Raw genomic sequence first — 22724 nt, 5'->3', positions numbered from 1 at the left:
TCAGCATCCTGCTTGACAAGCAGTCCACATTCTGATTAACACTTCCAAAATCCATGTAGCACTGACACTTAAAACCACCTAAACAAAGTCTTCGGGTATGCAGAATAGGTTAACAACAACAAATACACAATTCACAATCAATACAAGATTTGGAGAAATTCGAAACACACATCCCTCTGCACCCTGAAAACCCCTAATTCACCCAGACGAGCCCTCATCACTGCAAAACTGCATCACTGTATATCTACTATACGCAAACCTCCAAATGAACCAGTTAACAGCACCCTATCACACAATACCCATATCCAAAAGCAAATGTCACACAATCAAGGCATACAAGATTCAGTGTCACATTTATGACACCTACCTACCCACAGATGCCCCCACCTTCCCCACATGTCATCCCAGGATGGTCGTAATTCAGGACCATAATACTGGAAGAACTACCAAACATCTTAACAGCCTCAAGGCCTCCTGCTACCAGGAAGACATCAACCACGCCCCCATCCTAAAACAACATGGAAAAGAAAATAATTATGATACCCGACACTCTGAGTACATCTTCCCAGGTATAGAAAAGACTGCCCAGATATATATAGCCCCTTATTAAAGGAGCCCAGCCTCAACCCCAATGACCTAGAAACCTACCACCCTGTCACCTCTCTACTCTTCAGTGAAAAGACCATCAAGAAGTCTGTCACTTTTCAACTACTCAAAAGGATACTTTAAAATGTGCTCCTTTAAGACTACCAGCCCAACTTCTATTGCAGACACATTAAAGATCCCATCACCTTGCAGGCCACTAATAAAACATTCAGAATCATGGTCCAAAGGAGCTCCTGCTTTCTGGTCCTCACTGTAGCATTGGTCATGGCCAAACTCAAAGCATTGATCAACACCCTTTAATCCACATGGAGTTCAATGCCTAAGATCTTTAAAAGTGCAACTCTACCTCGCGCATCGATATCAGTTCATCCAGATGAGCACCTGCAAATTCCAGCAATATCTAGTGACCTCTGCCACAAGGTTCCATCATCTCTCCAATGATCTTCAACCTCAGTCTGGAGGCACTGCGGGAATTCTTCAAAGACCGTGACATCAACATCCACCTACATGCCATTGATCCAGCTCTACCTGAATGTCCTCTAGGCTGAGAACGCACAGGATCAGAAACACATCCCTCTCCCTCACCCAAATCTGGATGTTGAGTGCCTGTTTAAAGTCACACCAAGGAAGAGAATAGTCTTCCTTTTTGTGGTGCTACCAAATTAACCAATCTCTAGGAATAACATTGCCAATAGAACGACACAGACAGCCTGGTTCCAGCGTTCATTGATGCACACAATGGAGCCTTTTATCCAGTGGTCGAAGAGAGCGAGAACAGTCGAGAGCTGTGTTCCACTACTTTTATTTTTTACTGTTAACAGCTCCACTACTTTTTGCAACAATTTTCACCATTCTGGAACTATTTTTTATTAAGTTAAAGCAGAGTTCTCCGCTTTAGCACTGGATATCACTTACAGCTAAACTGAAATCTATTTCAACTCAATTGGCTGTCAACCCTTGCAAAATATGTGGCATGTTGCTCCTTTCTTTCCTACTCTGTCCCCCGCCAGAGTCACAGTTCCACTACTTTTTTGGCACACTTCTATCGCTGCTTTTATCTCATCCTTGGACTTCATAACCGTCTGTCCAGCTCTGGGGCGCTCTGATGTGGATTGTGGTAATGCCCTCCTTGTGTGTGTTCCAGCCTGATGCTATCCATCATCCAGGAAGCTAGAAAGCAAGAGTCTCTTGCTGTGGGAAAGCATAAAGTCAAACATCAGGCTCGACCCCTCACTCCTGCCCTCCAGGAAGGAGCTGGAGCTGCTGCAAGCCCTTGCTGCAACCTTCAGGAGGGATTACTTTGTAGGAGAGGTGATTCGGTAGCTACAGTATCATGACCGGTAGTAGGTAGGTGTGAGCAGTACAGGCACTTCTATTGCAAGCCCTCCATGTGCACTCCCAGACATGGTCGAGCATCCTGACACATTCAGAACAAGCAAAGACCTACCCGCCACAGCTTTGCCTTGCACCAGAAAGGCTCAGCCTTTAAATCCTTCTGAAAACATATTTAATATCATCGACTCAGTCCTTTCAAAGTGAAACAGTGTCAATACATTGGGTGATATTAACACTTTTTGATACAGCGCTTTAAAAATTGTGTATATGCCTCCTGGGTTCAGGTGCCTCCCTGCACCCCTGAGCCCAGTGGCAGAATGGTGATGGTCCCCAGATCACTCTGTCTGTTCCCCCATTTCGCTGCAGGGCACGGTCAAGTTGCCACCAAAGTCCCATCTCAATTCAAAAAGGGTAGAACCATCCTGGAACCCAGCCACAATGTTCATAAATGTGTGCATTTACCAAACAGTGACTTTACAGGGAACCCAAAACCTCCCCAAATGCACATAGCTGCTCACCGGCCCCAGAGAGGGTTGTTCTTCTCCCAGGCCGCTCTCCCATTCCCTCCCTAAACAGTAAACACACATGGAGTCAAGGGCAGCCCACGTGCTTTGCACTGATATTTGAGTTTCCGTGTGGAGGTGCTTCATGCAGAGCAGACCGACCCTAAATCAGGCCATCCCACCATTTAGAATTCTAGAGTCTTTCTGGAGTGCGAGCACTGCACCGCTCTGGCAAGGCAACCTCTGCGCTTTCTCCACGAGGTTCTAGTGCACATTACAGCCGCATGCCGCAGAAGGGAGCCTCTCCCCCACTCGGTTCCATTGGTGACAAAGCAGAGTTTTTGTCCTACCTGTCTGGACCCATAACTAGAGCCCACAGCCTCCTCACTCGTATTCAGGTAACCCATGTCATGCTGCACCTACGCTCTTAGAGGGCCAGGGGACTGGCTAGCATGCATGTGACAGGCAACTGCCCCTGCTGTTGGAGAGGTGAGAAGTGGATCAACTCCATACCACCACGAGCCCTGCATCACGTAGCAGGTGGTGGCGTCTGCCCCGAACAGACCCCTCCTATATGTCCTTGTGCAAAAAGATCCAAACATTTCTTTTCAACAAGCACGACTGAACCAGTATATTTGACTCCATGTTTGCTTATGCACCCATGACGGTTTGCCTGTAACATATTTTCCATCAATGTACCATCTACTCTGTAACCTCTAGCGCTGTGATACCTCTGGGTCCTGGGCGCTATAAACAAATTCAATAAATAAAATTCATTTAAAAAAAAGAAACAGTCACCTTCCTATACACCCCAAGAGCCAGGCAGGGGGCATCATAACAATCACACAACCCCCTGTGCAATATTTAAGCAATGAGACCTGGGCGCGGGGGGGACATTACCGCTTCAGGAAATGCCCCGGGCTCCATAGTCACTCACTGAGCGCAGGTAGGGGCATATTGCTATTATTACTTCAGCCTGCGAGACCACTCCAGCGTTTCGTAACCAAAAAAACAAGAAGAAAAAGATGGCTGCCATGGAACGGAAGAAGGGACTACACATAGCCCCTTCTCTCTTTTCATGGCAGCCGGTCAGATGGAACCTGAGGGACACGGCGGCGAGCAAAGTCGTGTCGGGCAGGTATCGACCCAGCGAGGACCAATCAGATCATTCGTAACAATCTGAATGTCCCTCGTCAGTTACTAATTACTATTACCACTGCTGGTTCAGCACTAGAGGCCTTACACAGGTATTAGCAGTGCACTGAATTCATCAATCAACTACGTTAGAATCTACTGTGCACTCAATGATGGTATAAACAAACCAAAGAGTCAGTGAGTTCTCATTGAAATGTTGTTACACATACATGTAAGGGCGGCTGATGCAGGTGCCAGCAAACAGATAATGGGCATTTTCCAAAGTAGGCGATTTACCAAGAGCTCCACAGGGTCCCATCAAGTTTGGTGCTGGCTATGGTGACGCATTTTTTGGTACACTACCTCTCTCTGGCTCATCATTCTTAACGAGATCTATATTGAGTGCACTCCTAATCAACTGGATGGCAGTCTTTGCTTTGACATCAATCAGAAAACCATTTCACTAAAGTGGGAGGGTGGTGCGATGAAGGTCCTGTAGATGCTAGCACTTGGGCGTGCAGAGGGAGATGGTTTGTGGCGGGACATTGACAAGTTTGTTAAGTTGATTTTTTTTCTTGGTCTAAAGGCCATCCAGGATGCTCACAGAACAGTGTTATGTGGGTAGCATGCGGGAAGCGGGATAAGGCGTGGGTTTTATGTTTTAGGACCTTGTTGAGAGGCAGATATGATTATGGAGATTTGTACTTTCACGTTTATGTTTGTTGTAAAATACAAAAACACAGAAAGTGGAAATATCGCGTTGTGGCTAAACTAATCCTCTGCTGTTGTTCTGTTAAGTCTATAGGGAAATTAAAGCAATTGATCTATCTGGATGTGTCCAAGAACAGGATAGAAACAGTGGACATGGATATTTCGGGATGTGAATCACTTGAAGATCTCCTGCTATCATCAAATCTATTACAGCAGCTGCCGGACTCCATAGGTGAGGACCCTGCACCTTCAATGCAGACATCTAATATGTCTATGACTCTTAACAGTAGCTGTTTATAAGACGACTAACAAGGACAACACAGCAGTGAATGTGGGGTTGTGAAGATATAGAAATTTGACTATGAAGCAATTTATTTTCTTATTTTATACTTAAAAACACTTATGATATACCAGTTGACGTCTATGGACCTGATTCAGGAAGATCTGTACTGGTGATAATTAGGAGGGGCCTGTGATCATCTCTGGTTTTCAATGTCTTCTTTATACCGGATTCACCGAAAGCCTGAAACTGGAGCAAATCTGAATACACAGGGAGCATCCCTGAGCTGCACACATGCACATGTGATTCATGGAGTATTGCCCAAGGGCATTTCAGAGGCCGTCCAGACATCTTCAGATTTACTCCAGTTTCAGGCTTAGTGATCCAGGTAGCAAGTGTGAATCAGAAATGCTCACAGCCATCACATGATGTGCACTCGTGCAAACTTTTATCTATCAGGCCTGCATCTCTGGGGCCACTGACAACATGGCTGAACTCTTCAAAATCTGCAAGGAACTTGCCAATCCTACTGCAGTCTCCATTTCTTCTCTGCCTTCCCTGGCCCTCTGCACTTCTCTGGCCTCTCATTTCATTACTAAAACTCAGGACATCCTTTGCCCACTCACCTCCACAACACATCCATCTCCCTTCTCCCATGGCTACTTTGTACACCATAACATGCATTCTGCCCATGTCTCCCCTGCATACTGTCTCACGCAATCTGCCCATGGCTCCGTTGCACACCATGCCATGCAGTCTGCCAAGTCTTTGCTGTGCACTGTACCACGCATTCCACCTACGGCTCCATTACGTTCCGCACCACAAATTCTTACCATCTCCCTGCTGAGCATCCATGCTGTCCCACGTATTCTGCCCATGGTTCTCCTGTAAACTGAGCCACATAATCCTCACTTGCCACGATCCCCTCAAGACCTTGCATTAGTGCCAACCTTTGGTCGCAGCTCTCAGTCTGTACCCTGCAGCCTTGCCCCCTCCTCATATCGCATGCCCCCATGTCCATCCTCAACAACCACATAATCGCTCGATCCTCAGTACTTAGGGCGCCAGCTCTTGCACCTGTACCAATAGACACCCTAGACCAGACTCTGCCACCCTCACCCGCTACCCCTTCACCTAGCATACTACGTGCGCTTATCAATGCACCCTCACTTATCACCCATGCACCTGACATCCTTGATCTCATTGTGGCCAACATCCTTGATATGTTAGCCATCGTCGAAACCTGACTCCATGACGCCGGTGGCCCTGCCCTCTCCATTGCCATTACACCAAGCTATGCCATTCACAGCAATGACCGGTAAGATAGCTCAGTGGTTGAGAGCTTGCTGCTGCGATCTGAGTGTGATCTGCAGGTCGCAGGTTCGAATCCCAGCAAGGCAAACGCAGTGTTTCATCCTTCCAAGGTCGATAAATGAGTACCAATTTCATTTGGGTGAAATTGTATGTAAATATGTGCTATGTAAAGCACTTTGGATTAAGGCGCTATATAAATAAACACATCAAGCACATCATCATGACCGAAATGCACAAAAATGGGCCAGGGTTGCTCATATACAAGACACACTAGTCATCCGTGTCGAAGCCTCCACCCCACTCCCGAACTGTCCGTCTCTCTCAGTCGAGCTCTCCCTGACGCCCACCTCCACAATCACTCTCTAAATCCCTCCTGGCCCCCTTACTACATTAAAAGATGACCTCATGCAACTCCTCCTGTGCAATCTCAAGCCAAACTCCAAAGTCATTGCTCTAGGAGACTTCAATCTCAGCTATGCAGACCCCCTAGATAGAGATGCCATATCCCTCACCAGCGCCCCCACGCCCTCAACTTCTAGCAAAAAATACTTGAGCCCACACACACTCTAGGATGTACACTTGATTGGATTGTAGACCATAATTGCAACAGGACCGTCCTCTCCAACAGCCCCTGCACCTGGTTCGATCGGCACCCTAGCATGTTCACTATCGCCCCTGTCCAGCCCCTCCACACCCCATCCGCCCCCACGCTGTCATCCGCTGCTGCAACCACAAACTCATCAGAGACCTTCTCCGGCCACTGCTCAGAAACCCACCCCTCTCCCCCAACATACTAGACGTTGACAGCTTAGTCAATCATCACAACACATCCCTCAACGCAGCCATCGATACTCGCCCCACTCAAAAAAACACCCCCCAAACGATCCACATGCTCCAACTCTTGGTTCACCCCTGAGTTACATACCTTGCATGCCAAAAAGCACTCTAGCGAACGCACCTGGCGCCCATGCCCGTTAGCAATAAACAAATGTTGCTTCATAATACTCTGCAGATGATACCAAAAATCTATCCAAGTGGCCAAAGTGCCGGCCTACAATACTCGGATTGCCACTGTCAAATCTAACTCCGGTGAACTATTCTCTATCCCCCAAGAGCTAGAATCCCAAGTCTCACCTCCGTCCATGTTCACCAAGAACGTCCCATGGTGCAATGACGTGCATAATGCTCTCCTGGACAAAAACTGCCTTGCTACAGAGAAAGATCCAACTTAAACTGACCACCATCAGCGCTGCCCGTACCCCCACCATCCTGACCATAGCCGCACAGCCCATTCCTTTATTCAGCTTCCACCTAGTCTCCATGCCAGAGTTCGCCGACATCCTAAAGGGCCTGAAACCCTCCAAATGGATAGCAGACATTTGCCCTGCACCGCTCAACAAAGAATGCACTAACCTCCTACTGCCACAAATCACTGACATCATGACTGCCTCTTTTGCCTCCTGCTCCATCGCCATTTCACTTAAAGCATCCTGGATCTCACACCTCCTCAAGAAGCCCTCTCTCGAGCCATCCATCCCCACCAACTAATGGCCCATCACCACTGTTCCCTTCCTACTAAAAATCATAGACAGGACTGCCTATATCCAGATTCAGCAACACCTTGAGCAGCATCATGTCATTGGCCCATTTCAATTGGGCTTCCACCCTGGCAATAGAACAGAGTCAGTGCTTCTCGACCTCAAGAAACAGCTTGATGACACCAGAGACTCAGGAAACCTCTCCCTGCTGTGCACAGACTTCAACTTGGTCGACCACTCCATCTTCTGCCACCATCTGTCCACCACTGCCTCTTTTTCTCCAGATTCCACCCCATCCTCTGCCACCATCTGCCCACCACTGCCTCTTTTTCTCCAGATCCCACCCAGTGGGTTGCATCCTTCCTGACCGACCGCACCTCAAGAGTCTTCGCCGACAATCACTCCTCCTCCCAGACAGATATCATCTGTGGAGTGCCACAGGGTTCCTGCATCTCCCCTACCCTCTACAATGTCTATACCAAACCCCTCTTAGACCTCCTTCACTCTCTCAACATCAAGTATGCAAATGACGCTGATGACACCCAGATCCTCATCCCCTTCTCTGGATATCACCACCTAGACTCCCAGAAAATCAACTCCATCTATGAAACCATCCAAGCTTGGATGGATAACCATCGCCTATGCCTATACGACAGATAAACGGAATTCCTCCTTGCAGGCAAACCTGCACACCTTGCCAAACTCAGCCCAGCCTATCAGCTAATCACTGTTGACAACCACGCCATCCACATCTCTCTGCCTGTCAAGGCACTCTGCTTCCACCTAGACACCATTCTCACCTTGTCGTGCCATATGTCAATGCCATTACCTTTTCTGCCGCCTAAGCAACCAAATTAATCAATGTAAATCGACTCTTCTTATCCACAGTCAATTGCCTCAGCCATCATCGGCTCTAAATTGGATTATTGCAACACCCTCCTTGCAGGCACTTTGAAGCGAAATCTAAACAAGTTTCAAACCATCCAGAATTACCCCGAGAGCTGCCCTGGGCCCAAATAACCATGATGATATCCCTACACCAAGAAGAGAAGCACAATGGCTCCCAGTCAGAGAACGGATCAAGTTCAAAATTCTCACCATTACCCACTGTTGCCTCGAAACATCCTGCCCCTTTGCCCAGAGACTCCCCAAACCAGCTGCATCCAGGCCCACATGTACTGTCTATGTCAACGGTCTAAGCACTCCCAGGTTTAGGCGTGCAAAGCCAGTGGTTCCAGCTTCCCTGTCTCTGCTGCCACACTTTGGAATTACCTCCACCCTGCCATGAGCTCTCAGCTTTCCTACACCCTGTTCTGAAAAAAGACAGAAAACCCACCTGTTCCATTAGCAGCCTCACCGCCTGCTAACTGTTGTTCTAACTGCGTAAACTGTAACAAGTGTCTAGATGCGGGTTAAGTGTGCTCAACACATGTATAAATACATAAAATAAAATACATCTACTGCATAAAATAACCAATCCACAGAGAAGACAAGACAAATAACACACTTACAAAAAAAAAATTGAAAGTAAGGGAGGGATAATGGGACAAAGCTAAGCTAACAAGTTTTGAAATATATTCTGATGACAAGGTAACCAACACATGTAATATTTATGCATAGAAATCATTGAAAGTGTCCCAAATTAACTGATATTTGTCCAACATCTGTTTTTTGACGTAAGAGACTGTTCTCCTGGCTGTCAATGTCAGCATACATTGGATCCAACCTTCCTGTTCAGGCCTTTTGCTACTTTTCCATTTAATTAAAATATGTTTTTTGCTATTAATAGAGCTTTATTTATCCAATTTTAAATTCCAGTGGAGAGTTTCAGATCTGTTGGAAAACGACCCAATATACAAAATAGCGGGGTACGTGGCAAAGTATAAACATGTCCTTTCGACAAAGGACTTCATTCCAATATTGGCAGATTTTATCACAATTCCAGAGCATATGAACATTTATACTGACTTTTCTCTTACAGAATCAGCAAATATCTGATTGTTTAAGCCTGCATCTTTTCATGTTCTGTGGAGACCAATATAGGCAATGAATAATTCTCTGTTCGGTGTAGTGTAAATCCATATCCAGTTAGAATTTTTTCATATTTCTACATATTTGCAACCATTCATAATCTGAATTTGTCTACCTTAACTCATAATACCAAATGTTCCACTCTGACAGAGCACATCCTACATAGAAAACCGAAGCCCTCAATTGAGTTCCCATTAAGGATATGCTTTAGTTTCCATATGCCATCATTTTATAGAGAAAGCCACTGCAACATTTTATTGTTGGCGGTAATTGCTGGATTTTTCCATATACATCTTCCTATATAATAAGTACTTTACATCAGCAACTTGATTTGCGTACTTCCACTCTGTTAATGCATGGCGTACTGCAGGCAGAGTCTTCTCTATTCGAAGATGACTGCTCATTGGTAGGAGGCAATCCAATGGTGTCGGTGAGGCTGATTCCCGTTCTATATTCACCCATGTGGGAGTGTTTACTGAAGTCACATTGATCCAGTGGTGAAGACCATGCAGAGAGTAGGAAGCATGACATTTTCTCATGTAAGGGAAGTCAAATCCACCCTCATCCACAGGTCACAGAAGAATAGACATCGGAATTTCAGGTGAGCGTCATTTCCCTTACAAAAAGTCACTGAACAATTTGATTTATTTTTATTTATTGGACATTTGTATGGCGCCTATACAGCAGCAAGTGTTTCTAGGTGCCACTAGACTAATTGGGGGAGGGAACAGACGAGGATAAACAACAATAACAGACATTCGGATCGTGCGAGTGAAGCAACCAGGAAGTGCAGGGGTGGTGGTGGTGGAGGGTGAGGGAAAGGTAAGGGGAGTGTCAGGGGAGATGCAGGAGGGAGGGGCCAAGGACACTTGGTAAGTGCTATAGGGGAGAGGAACCTGGGAGCAAGTGCTATGTGTGGCTAGAAGGGCAAGTGCTATGGGGCATGGGGTGAGGGTCAGGTAGTGCGAGGAGAGGGGGTGAACCAGACCCGGTAGTCTGATCAGAGAAGGGTGCCCGAAGATAAGTGCAGGGTGCTAATGCAGACTGATCGAAAGGGGGCCTGGCAGCCAGTAGTATCCACGCGAGGGTATTAGCAAGGAAGGGGGAGAGGGAAGGAGGAGGAGAAGAGAAAGGTCTTGATAAGCTTACAGAACTTGATGAGATCCTGCTGAAGTCTGAGAGGGGCAGTGAGGCCATTCCAAAGGTTGGCTCCTGCCAAAGAAAGAGATCTACCCCCCACTCTCTGCTTCCAGAAATGTGTGGCATGCAGAGAGTTCGAGCTAGAGGACTGAAGCAATCTAGCAGGGTGGCATTTAGTGAGGGAGAGTTGAATACAGTGCAGTTCCAGGCCCCATAAAGTCTTGTGGATGATGCAGAGGGTCTTGAATTTGATCCTTGCCATCACCGGGAGCCAGTGGAGAGCTTTCAGTGCTGGAAAGATGCGGTACCTGGGCTTGGGACCAAGGATAAGTCTTGCAGGCCTGTTCTGGATTAGTTGAACAGGGTAAAGGGAGGAAAGATACAGATTAAGGAAGAGGATGTTACAGTAGTCCAGCCTAGAGAGAACCAGAGCTCTAGAGACATTGAGTTTCTTTGGGTAAGTGGGGAAAGGGAGAATGCTTCTGAGGAGATGAAGCTGAAAGTAAGCCTTCTTGGCAAGATCAGCAATATGAGGGGAAAGGGAGAGAGAGGAGTCCAAGATGACCCCAGTTGTTTTGTCTCACAGGAGGTTGAGGGGAGGGGGCCCAAGCAGGAGGCCAGAGAGTAGGGTTGAAGGGAGGGGTGAGTGCCAATGTGAAGAATCTCGGGCTTGCTGGTGTTAAGACAGAGATCATTGGCAGTGCACCATGCCTGAAAAAAAGTCACTCAGTCAGGAATGATAGAGGAAGGGGAGGAGGTAGAGGAGGGAAGCTAGAAGGAGAGTTGAGTGTCATCCGCATAATACTGGAAGTGAGGAAAGAAGGTGGAGATCAGGTCAGCGAGAGGAGCAAGGTAAAGGTTAAAGAGCCACGGCAATAGGATAGAGCCCCGTGGGACACCACAGGTAGAGAGTGAGGTAGAAGAGAGAAAGGGTCCATTTAAAACTGAGAGGGCTGATTTGAAAGGAAAGAGGTCAGCCAAGCCAGCGCCTGGTCTGTGATGCCCACAGTACCACATAGTTGGTTAAGGAGGGTGGCATGATTGACCTTGTCGAAGGCAAAGGAAAGATCAAGGAGAATGAGAACAAAGGGGGAGTTGGAGTCGATGTTTGAGACCAAATCTTCACAGGTGTTCAGAAGAGAAGTTTCTGTGCCTCTGGATACTCTGAAGCCAGACTGGAGGTCATGAAGACAGCCAACTAATTCAGTGTGACGGATTCACCCAAGTCATTTACTAACACTTTGACCCAAAACAAATATGAGTGTGTGTGTGAATTGCAATTAATTTGTTTGGTCTATGATACCAATAAACTGGACAAAACACACATTTCTTTCTTAAATACTTCAATTTGGAGCATCTTTATGGGGTGAACCTCCTCAGATTAAAATTGAGATCTCAGTAACACACAGTTCAGTGTTACTCATCCCTGCAGCTAGCTGCACCATTACCAACCTAGAACCCTAGACAACCACGGCCATAGGGTCTGACAAGCAAACTTTCCTTTACCCCTGGAAAACCTATCAAGAAGACAGAGAACCCTCTCAGAAAAGCAATAATGAACACCTTAAGGATATGGTTGAGGGAACTGAGAAAGCACCCAAAAGGGAGACCCTCGCAGTAAAATTAACTAGTTCTTAACGCAGGGAACTGTCATGCCGCCGAGTTCCTGGCGTCTGTGGAGCTGCTGGCGACAAGGATCTTAGTCCCGTTCGCCTAGCCGCGAACAGCCACGCCCCCTTTCCCTGGTTTCACTTTCTTTCTGTTTTCATTGGCTGGAGCGTTCCGCGACCCGGAGTTTTAACCAGCTCCTTCCGGGTCGCGGACGCGTCGCAACGCTTCCGGTTTTTGTCCCGTTAGCACTGCTTGCTGGCTGTCAGTACTCTCCGTAGTTCTTCACCTTTTTCCCCGGTTGGGTCCTCGTGCCCAGTCCGGCTCCCTTTCCTTGTTTCCCCGCTCTTCCGCTGCTTGCTACGCTTTTCTCCCTTCCTTGCTAACACTGTTCCCCGCCTTCTTGCCCTCCTTCCAACTTGTGCTTACCCTCCCCCCTTCCCATCTTCGCTCTTACCGCTTTCCTTCCTCTCGGCTGTGTTTCTGCTTGTTCGTTAAACAGCCTTTCTGCTTCCTTCTTTCTTCTTGCTCTGTGCTACTTCTCCCGTGTACCTGACCCCTGTTTGTCCATTGGATTGCTCTTGCCCACCGTTTTGGACACTGTGCTGTAGTCTTCCCGTGTACCAGTCCTCAGCCTGTATTCCGGATTGCTTCTCGTCTGCTGTTTGGATACCTCAGCCTTATTGATCCTCCGTGTACCATTTCCCCGGACCGCTTACTGGACTGAGAATTTTGACTAATTTAATGTGGTTGCCCTTCAGGAAACATGGTTAAGTAAAGATCTTGGTATGGATGGAAGACAGACAATCCAGGCGCAACCAATTATGGGAGCCCTGTGATGCCCAAAAGGGGGTCTTTTACGGAGTGTCACTAATTTCATTAGCATAACCAAATTGGATACGCGTACCGAATATATGTACTGGTAGGGTTGCTGAGTTGGAGTACGACAGAAGGTAAACAGATTACCCTGATGGTGGTCAACATATGTGACCCCCCGTATAGAAGCGTACATCCATTCATACTTGCTGCCACAGACAGACTATGTAACATACCCAGTAACTTCCCGATAGAATTGTTGTATGCAGAGTTTAACCTCTGCAAAATAGGCACCTCTCTGACTATTTGCACCTTGAATTATCATTGGAGGATGGTGCCTGCCAATGAACAATCATTGCTGTCCATCTTGAAAAACAAACAAAGTATTGGTTATCCATAGTTGAGAGAGAGCGTTATCCAGATCATGTTAATACAGATGGACAATTGATACACCTACCAGGTTATGTGGACCCATTTCCAAATAACATCATTATAAACGCCTATATGAAGATCACATTTAATAGGGAGGAGACACTAGACATTATAGGAGCTACAAATGGGATTTGCAGGAAGGTAAGACTATGCAGAATACGTGGCAAGGAGAAGGTGGAAACCATTAAGCACCTGTTGTTTCACTCTGGGGTCTTCATTTTCCTTTATAGAAAACGTAGACTCACCGATGGTAATGCGAACCCTATAAGTAGAGGTATGGAAGGCGTATGGAAATGCTATATGCAGGTTATTGATGTTAATCTAATCTACCATTTTATCTAATCTATCTCGGGAGGATAGCTCAGCGGCAACATGCTCGTCTTGGAATCAAGACGACACAGAGCCACACAGGTTCGATCCCCGTCCGCGCTTAGAAACCTCTGGGTATTTAGCACGTTATAAATAACGTATCATATCATATCATATCATATCATACCAGCTGACATTTTGACTGACTGTCAACATTGATAAATGGATGGAAACTGACTGACACATATTTGTTTTGATCAATGTGAGGGTATAAAAGGCTTTCATAGTATTAGTGGATTGATGTATGTATGTATGTATGTATGTATTTAATTTTTGTAGAGCGCCGGTAGCCCGCGGGCATCAGGGCGCTTAAACAAACGCAACAGATACTACATGACATACGACATTTAAAGGGTCTGCTAACCACCGGAAAGCCTCTAAGAGGCATCGTCACCCGATTTCTCATCTGAAAAGGTGAGTCTTGAGCACCTTCCTAAAGGTGGAGTGATTAGTTTCCAACCTCAGGGGTTCAGGGATGCAGTTCCACAATTTGGGAGCCAGTACATGAAAAGATCTGCCCAGCCCGGTTTTCAGCTTAAACTTGGGCACGATCAATAGGCATTTGCCACCTGATCGTAGATTTCTCCTGGGATTGTAGGGTACTACACTCGTTTTCAGGTAGGTGGGCGCTGTGCCATAAAGGCACTTATGAACCAGGCAGAGAGCCTTGAACTTTATCCGTTCTTCTACTCTCAGCCAGTGTAAAGAGAGCCTCTTTTCCGTAACATGATCTTTCCTCTTCAAATTTTTTACTAACCTGACCGCCTTGTTTTGTATCACCTGACAGCTGGAGAGATCCTTGGAAGAGGCCCCCAACAGCAGGGCATTCCCGTAGTCGAGTCTAGAGAGGATGATGGCTCTGGCTATCGTTGCCCTATTTCCCTCATTCAGCAATGGTTTGATGGCTTTCATCAGCCTGAGATAGTAGGCTGTGTTTTTCTGGAGGAAGCTGGTCTGGGCATGCGAGTCGACCGCAGCATCGACCATCATCCCTAGTGTCTTTACCTTAGGGACCACTTGTATTGTGGCGTTCTTGATTTGGAATTGTTATACTCTACCCCCAGTTTTTCCAGCTGACGACTGGAGCCAAACAACATCAGTTCAGTTTTGGAGTCATTCAAGCACATCCAGTTTGCCTGCATCCAGTCGTCAATGATCTTATAAACCCTGGTGATCACTTCGCTGTCTGTGGTGTGGTTCCTACCCCCTAGCTCCAGTATGAGTTGGGTGTCATCTGCGTAGTTTGTAAACGACACTCCGGCTTTCACCAATAGGCTACACAAGGAGCGCATATAGATGTTGAACATCATTGGTGATAGGCTGGCCCCTTTGGGTACTCCGAATAGGATATCACAAGGGTTGGAGAAACTGTTACCCCAGTGTACTCTCGCTTGGCGGTTGGCAAGAAAGGACAGAAGCCAGTCAATGGCCCCCTCCGAGCAACCAACATTCTCTCTCAGAGCCTTGATAAGGAGGGGGTGATCCACCAGATCAAATGCGGCGCTAAGGTCTAGCAGCATCAACATCCCCAACTTGTTGTCATCCAGCATAGTCAACATCCTAAGGTCTAGCAGCATGAACATCCCCAACTTGTTGTCATCCAGCATAGTCAACATCCGATTCTGCAAGTCCAGCATGGCTGTTTCGGTGCTATGGAATTCTCTGAAGCCAGATTGTTGCTTGATGAATGCTTTATTTAAATGAGAGTACAAATTCCTAATTGACTGTATTGTACCTAAATAAATAAATGAAGTCCACCTAGTCAGTCCATTCACCTAATTTTCTAAAGCCCTCTGTTGCCTTTGTTCATTATTGTCATAGGAGGGTGCACTATTGCTCCTCTTTCCATAAGCATCAGCATGACCATCATTTGGGGTTAGCAAGAGCCTGATCTTTTAGCTTGCAATCTGTAGGCACGCGCGTCACTACTGAAAAGTGATCTTTTCTAGGTGCGCATGCCTCCAGCTTTTGCTAGATTTAGTAGCTGGTTATTGGTGCCTGTTACCACTCATCCCATCTTATTATGATGCTCCAGTCTCGGGTTTTCAAAAAAGACTGGCGACAAGAACACTCAAGGTTCCATTATCAGGGTTAAAGGTGAAATGGTGTGGCTTCCTGTGATGTCATCAGTTGTGGGTGGAGGAGTCAAAGGGCATGTGATTTTATTCCGAAAATAACTACGAATTCCGTGAAATCACACTACTGACATTTTATGAATATTGAGGTGACCTGTAAAAGACGGTGACATTTTAAATACTGACTATTCTTAAAGATTTCGCCTAGTTATGAGTGGGGATGTTTATAGCATAGGATTCATAAAAGGTTCTGCATTAGGTAAATATCATTCCTTACATCAGACATCATTTTCTATCTACCAAATGCTGTAAAAATCCAATGTGATGCCAATTCATAATTGGGAGGCATTTTAAAAACTGGAGGTATTTCAAATACCCCCCACCTTTTACTGTTACCACCACACGCATCATGAAGACCTCAAGAAGAGCTGTGAAGCATTACATAAGCTTGCTGTGCAGTTCATTCCTCTCTTCACATATGAAATGTCATTTTTATAGATATTGAAGCCAAGCATGTGTCTATTCTTCACGCTATTAATAACTTGTATCTTGACAATGCTGAAGCAAATTACATGTATGAACCAAAGTAGAAAACTGCTCTTCCTGACGAGTCCGAAAGTCTACTTGATCTTTTTTGGAAGTAATGAAGTACGTTAGTCCAAATTCTTTAAATGTGATTAAACTTTAATCATAGTTTGTCATGCATTACTTCTGTTAAATTCTAGATTAATTTTCAGCGAAGAATGAAACTCTCCTTAATTAATTGCCTCGTGCTTTGGGAACGTTGTACTGCCTGGAAGATTGGCAGAAAAGATGTAATTTGATTGCCTGAAGTGTTAAAATTAAAATGACAATTTATTCATGCATAGGTTTCGAACATTCCTTTGAAAAATACACTAATCAGAGCTGCAAAGGATAAAAAAACATGATCTAATTTTGGTGACCTTTATTGGAGTACCAGATACAGCTAGTGTGGTTCGATAAGAAGACAAGGACAGATGAAAATAGGGCATATGTCACATTGCAGAGAAACTCGGCGTCAGCAAAAAGGAAAGGACCAGAAAACAAGCCTAATCTGCCTACGCCCCAACACTCTGGAACCTCCTCCCTGTCAGCATCAGAATCGCCCCCACATGCCTACAATTCAGAAAAGAAGCCAAGACCCACCTCTTCAAGAACCCAAGACCCACCTCTTCAAGGAATCTCTCTGCCTCAACACCCAGGCCATCACATCGCCCTTTGCGCCACCTGACTCGCTAGACGCTGCCCGCCCCTCTGCTCCCCACCACCTGGTACAGCTGTAATCCTCCTATGTGCCCCTCCATATACCACACCCCGCTGTATATCTGTTCTGTTGTTACCTCTGAAAAGCACTCTGTTATGTAGCTGTACTGTTGTATCCCTCATTATGTATCTGTATTGTTGTATACCGCTGTAAATCTCACCGTTGCTTCTTCCGTGCTCAATAAATATAATAATACTCATAATGTGCGATTTCTGAGTAGGCACAAAATAAGCTGAACATCACTGGCCTTCAAAAGCCCAATTCTGTGTTAGCTGAGGGTTTAATTAAGGGGTATAACATAGAACATTACTTGTATTACTGCAGTGTATCACCCAGGGCAGTGACGTGGCACTCCACCATTCCCCAATTTTCAGGCTTTTTGAGCCGGTATGGCCGGAAAACCCATTATGGCCCACAAATTGGTCAATGAGGGGAAGCTGCGTGCTCCCCCAAATGTCTGTCAGCACAGTGCTCCTAAGACGAGAGGGAGCCCTGCACTGACAGCCCCGCCGTGGTCGGGGCTTGAAGTGCAGCTATCCCAATCATCCAAGGCAGTGCTCCCGTGATGAAAGGGAGCGCAGTGCTGACAGCTCCACCCCGGACAGGGCTCTCAGCGAGGTGCTCGCTCTCATCCAGGGGAGTGCCATGCTGAGGACAGGGCTCTCAGCACAGCTCTCCCTGTAATCATGGGTAGGGTCCTGTTGAGAGCCCCGCCTCTCGCCAGGCTGCAACTTACAGCTGCAGGTCCGGTTAAAGTAAATCCCCAGTCCCCCACCTTACCTCCTCCTAACCTTAAACCTGGGGGGAAAAGCACCCCTTGCCAAATCTTCAGTCGGGCGACACCTGTCAGACGCAGTCTGTCTTCACTACCCCTGCCACTCAACTTGCCCCTGCTTCAGTTTCAGCCATGCCCCTTCCCACTCATCATGCTGTATGGGGCTGCTGGGAACTAGACAGTTCCTATCAACCACTACAAGCTCATTGCTTTTTTAATATATTTGTGTAGTTCCACCTTCAGCCCACGGGGTGATCATTGCTTTATAAACCACGCCCTGTACTAGGAGTTGTGGACCTTCAAACCTCGTTAAATGCCCGCACTGCACTCAAGACTAACTCCGCCTTCAGGGCCCATAATTCCCAACACGGCTCTGTAGCTTATTCTACAGTGCTGAAATAAACTGTTTGACTTATGTGTGCATTTACTCAGCCTTAAAAATTGCATTTACTAACATCCTCATTCTGATGAGGGCAGATGCAAATAAAATCCAAGCAAAAGATGTGTGCCCATATTTCCCCCACATCAGCCAGTTCTGATCCGCAGCGTCAAGACGGTCGTGTCATTATCTCTTTTACACTAACCAACAAGAACAAATCACTCACGACTCTTCAGTTACCTTACTCTGGGGGCCTGGGCGTGGAAACACTTGGTTTAAACACCATGGGGGTTACAGAGGAAGTGGCAGGAGTCACACACACTCTCCACAGCAAATACATCTTTAAGACACTGGATCTCTTTCTAGGATTGTTGTACCTCTTTCCTATCAGCTGATGAAAATGTCTGACTTCTTACTGAAAGGTTTACATAAAATACTTGCAAAGGCAATAAGAAAGCCATGGGGTGGCAGTGTGGCTGTCAGGTTATTACTCAAAAGCATGAAGAAAGGACTCTTGCTATTAAACCCTATACAAGGTCCATCTACCTCCATGGGACCTTTACCTGGTCCATAAGGCACTAATCAGGGATACATTTGAACCTGTGGGGATATAGAAGAGTTTACATGTAAAACACTGTTTCTAGTTTGCACCTCTCTGCCTTCAGACACCTGGGGGATTTGGAATGGCTTATGTGAAAGCACTGTTTCTAGTTTGCACCTCTCTGCCTTCAGACACCTGGGGGATTTGGAATGGCTTATGTGAAAGCACTGTTTCTAGTTGGCATATCTTCCATCAGACACTTGGGGATATGGCAGCTTGTCTGCATTCAACCTTATTTTACAATACTTCTAGACCCTTGTTTTGTGACAAGGGGCAGGTGTCATAGAGGACCTTAAGAAGACACAGGCTCCAAAGGAGGTTTCAAGGGTTTTTCAGTTTGTGTATCACAAATGATTGGTATGCAGTGATAAAATCGTGGCAAAAATGTTGCCTGTACAATAAAATTGTGGTAAAAATTCTGTGGTTTGTCCCGTTAAAGGTGTACCCCATTACACCATTTAAGGGGAGCGGGGGTTGCAGGAGTGTCCCCTGCTCCCCTTAAATGGTATAATAGGTCCAGGGATTGCTGGGGTGTCCCCCGCTTCATTTACATGGATTGCAGCGGCAAAACATCAGCCTTTTTGCCGCAATATTTTGTGTCCAATGCCATTTTTGCCGCGATTTTAACACATGGAACCAAATTATTATTTATTATGACTATGGGTGACTGCAATGTGGCACGGTAAAGGCCGTCCATCTCTCATCTGCCATGGGCTTCTTACCTCCCTAGTCCGGGCTTCCCTGTATCCCAGGTTGCCCAATAAAAAATAGCATCACCACTATCTACAGTAGTCTCTAGGAGGATAGCATAACCCTCTCAGCCTTTTCAACTTTCCTCCCTCTGGGATTCTTGCAGGTGATCATGATTTCTTCTCCTTACTCCCTCTCGATCTCATCTCTCTCTCTCTCCTATTCCCTTTCTCTACTCCCTTGCATTTCTTTCTCTAATGTTTTCTTCTCCTTCCCACTCCACTCCACTCTCTCAGCTCTACAGTTGCCACTCTTCTCCCCTCTTTCCTTTCTACTCTTCACTCTCCTTCTCTTCTCCCACTTATTTTTTACCTCTAGCACCCCCTTGCTCACTCCTCTTACGGTCACTCACTTCTACTCTGCATCTAACACCTTTCAAATGTTTTAGCAATCATTCTCCACTTTGCTCTCTCAAACAAGTACCAATCTCTCTCACAACCAATGCCTCACCTGTAACAATCTCTGCTACAGTCTCCTCAATGCTTTGCTCCACTGTCTGTCCTGTGCCTGGTCTCTGAGTCTGCCTCCACTTCACCTGACCTCACCTGAACATTGCTCCTTCTCTCTCATGCAGGGTTTATATAGCCCTAACATTCTGTGTCCTTCTCTCTCTCCCTTCAATTGGTTCATCTCTTCACCTGCTTCTTGGGGCCATCCTGGTCTTGCTGTTTCCCCAGGGATCGTGCCACAGCAGCGGGAAACTTTAAATCCCCTGTTTAGGATTCTCCCTCTTTACATGCAGAGCTCCAGTCAGTTTTTTCGGTGCGGGCTCCGGTGTCTTTGTTGCCATTGTAGAGAAGCAGTAACACTTCTTTTGGTGTTAGGTGCTGGTGTGCCCAACCTGTTGCGAAGCCAGAGGTTTCACTCAGCATTGCACAACATCTTTCATCAATGCATGGCTCTCTGGGACAGGTAGTCCTGAAATGAATAAATATCATTCTGGCCTGAATAGCATATATCAGGCATTGGATGCTTGGCAGTGCTAGCATTCGCATGCAACGTGGCACCTATAGGGAGAACAGAGACTGGGCCTCTCGCAACTGCCTCACCCCACTTCTGTGGCGGGACTGGCTCTGGTAAGAACCCTGGTAGGGCTTGTGCCCCAGGTTGGGATGGGTCCCTATCCTCCCCTGTCACGGTCAAGTCCCGGGCCATCTCACACAGAGTTCCTACTCAAAATAAGCCTTCATTTCAACCTAACTCAAGAGGTGTTCCTACCAGCATTAGGGAAGAGGGGTCTGTCTGGTGATGGAGACCACCGATTGGATGTCCAAACAGCACAGTTAGCATTAGCATACAGTGTAATGCAGATTACCCTGCAGATTCAAAGCATTTCCACAACCACAGAATGGAGTGGAATTCATGAATTACCTGGTTTCCATGACCAACCAAAAACAGACAAAACCAGTGAAGTCCAGTAGTTAAATTGTTGACCTCTGCAACACACATGATATCCAGATTTCGGCCCCATTAACTATTTGAGATCCATGTGTTCAATGTGAGAAGTTGAACCAACACCATGGGAGAGATCCAGAACATGCAGATGCACAATCAGTCATGCTCTTTCCTGCTCTTCTGCCATGGGCAGCCAGAGGAGTCCCTAGGTAGTGGCTCAGCTGTGTGAGTGAGGATGAGTTCCCCAAAGGTCTCTTCCGAAGGAAAGGGTCTGGGTGTTGTGGCACAGTCTCTATTGTCAACAATGGGTAGGAAGTGGAATGCTAGTCTGATAGACACACGATGAGGACATCCTTTGGCCACTCAATATGAAGGTATAGGAAGTCATCAGAAATGTGTCAGCGTACACCACCGCCTGAAGGATGAGACTTGATGAACAGTGCAAATTCCTGGAATCTGATTGATGCCTGAACTGGAAATGGGTGGCCAAGCCAGGGTGGCAGGTCATTGCTGGTTTACATCTTCCATTACATTTTCCCGCTGTATTTCCGTTGAGTGGCAACTACCTTTCCCCCTCCCTGGATCTTGTACAAGAAGACCTCTGTTTATAAACATCTTCGCCATAGAGTAGCTTGCCCCGCTTCCTCTCTCTTTCCATGGCCATTGCTGGGCATTTCAGTAGTCAGTGGTTGCTTGGGTTGCCGCCCAAATAGGGGCACTAGTGCTAGGGGCCCCAACATGTCACATGACCCAGAAGGAATCAGGCCTTCTTCAGTCCTGTTTCTGAAAAGTGGTACCAAAAATAATTTCCACCATACCTTGCATTTACTAATTCAAAAGGAGACACCAGGGTCCCGATCAAAAGCTGTGTTCCTTAATATCAGAATGATACCCAATTAGCAATAGGTGACCCCAAATGGTTCATGTTTCCCTTCATTGCTATTATTGCCCGCTCATTCTGTGACATTATCACCATGAAGATGTTCTACTAAGATAATAAGATTTTCTTGTGAGAGATGGTTTGACTCGCCGATCATTTTTAAAAACGTCCTCCCGGGCCTCTTTTTTCAAGACCTAGGCAGTAAATCAAGGCATAACGCAATGTACGCCTTGCTTTACCACTCCGGGATATGTCTCTCCCTCTTTGATGATGAAGTAGGTGCACACAGCGAAATTCACCTTTCCACCGCTACAAAGGGAATTTTGTTTTTTTCGCCTGCATCAGATTGTCATGCAGTCACAAATCATAGGGAATTCTATGGACTCCGCCTCCATTTAGCACCTGCTGAAGACAGACACATTCCATAGATATCTTTTGTAAATGTTGCCTGCCTGGCGTAATTGGCTGTCAGTGATTGCATTTATAGCAAACGGAATGTAAACGCATGGTGTAAAGATGATTGCACCTGTTCTTATGCTTCGCCTTTGCATTACATTTCTAATTAATACAATTGCATGCAGGGGACCCTCCCGCAAGCAAGCACTAGCTGTGTCGGCTCCCGGAATTCTTTCTCAGCAAAGTGAGCGAAACACTTCAGAGGCAGTAAAGGGTGACCAGAAGCAGACACTGGGCCACAGAAGGAAATCATATAAAAGCGAAATCGGTTGCTATATTTCAAGGGTGACTTGGAATATGGGGGCTATATC

At 46.4% G+C, this 22724-nt stretch overlaps 1 protein-coding gene across 1 annotated transcript in view; it reads left to right on the top strand.

The window, feature by feature from the left end:
• The window catches only part of LRRC7 (leucine rich repeat containing 7), a 3010809-nt gene that overhangs the window by 2007052 nt on the left and 981033 nt on the right, over positions 1-22724 (top strand). The window contains exon 12 of the mRNA XM_069641926.1: positions 4377-4521. Within this exon, the coding sequence (XP_069498027.1) occupies positions 4377-4521 (145 nt within the window). The remainder of the gene's footprint in view (positions 1-4376; positions 4522-22724) is intronic.

This window comes from Ambystoma mexicanum, chromosome 1q (assembly GCF_040938575.1).
Source record: "Ambystoma mexicanum isolate Mex_15411 chromosome 1q, UKY_AmexF1_1, whole genome shotgun sequence".
Classification (NCBI taxonomy): Eukaryota; Metazoa; Chordata; class Amphibia; order Caudata; family Ambystomatidae; genus Ambystoma; species Ambystoma mexicanum.
Note: the sequence above shows the minus strand (reverse complement) of the source record. Positions and strands in the feature narration are given on the sequence as shown.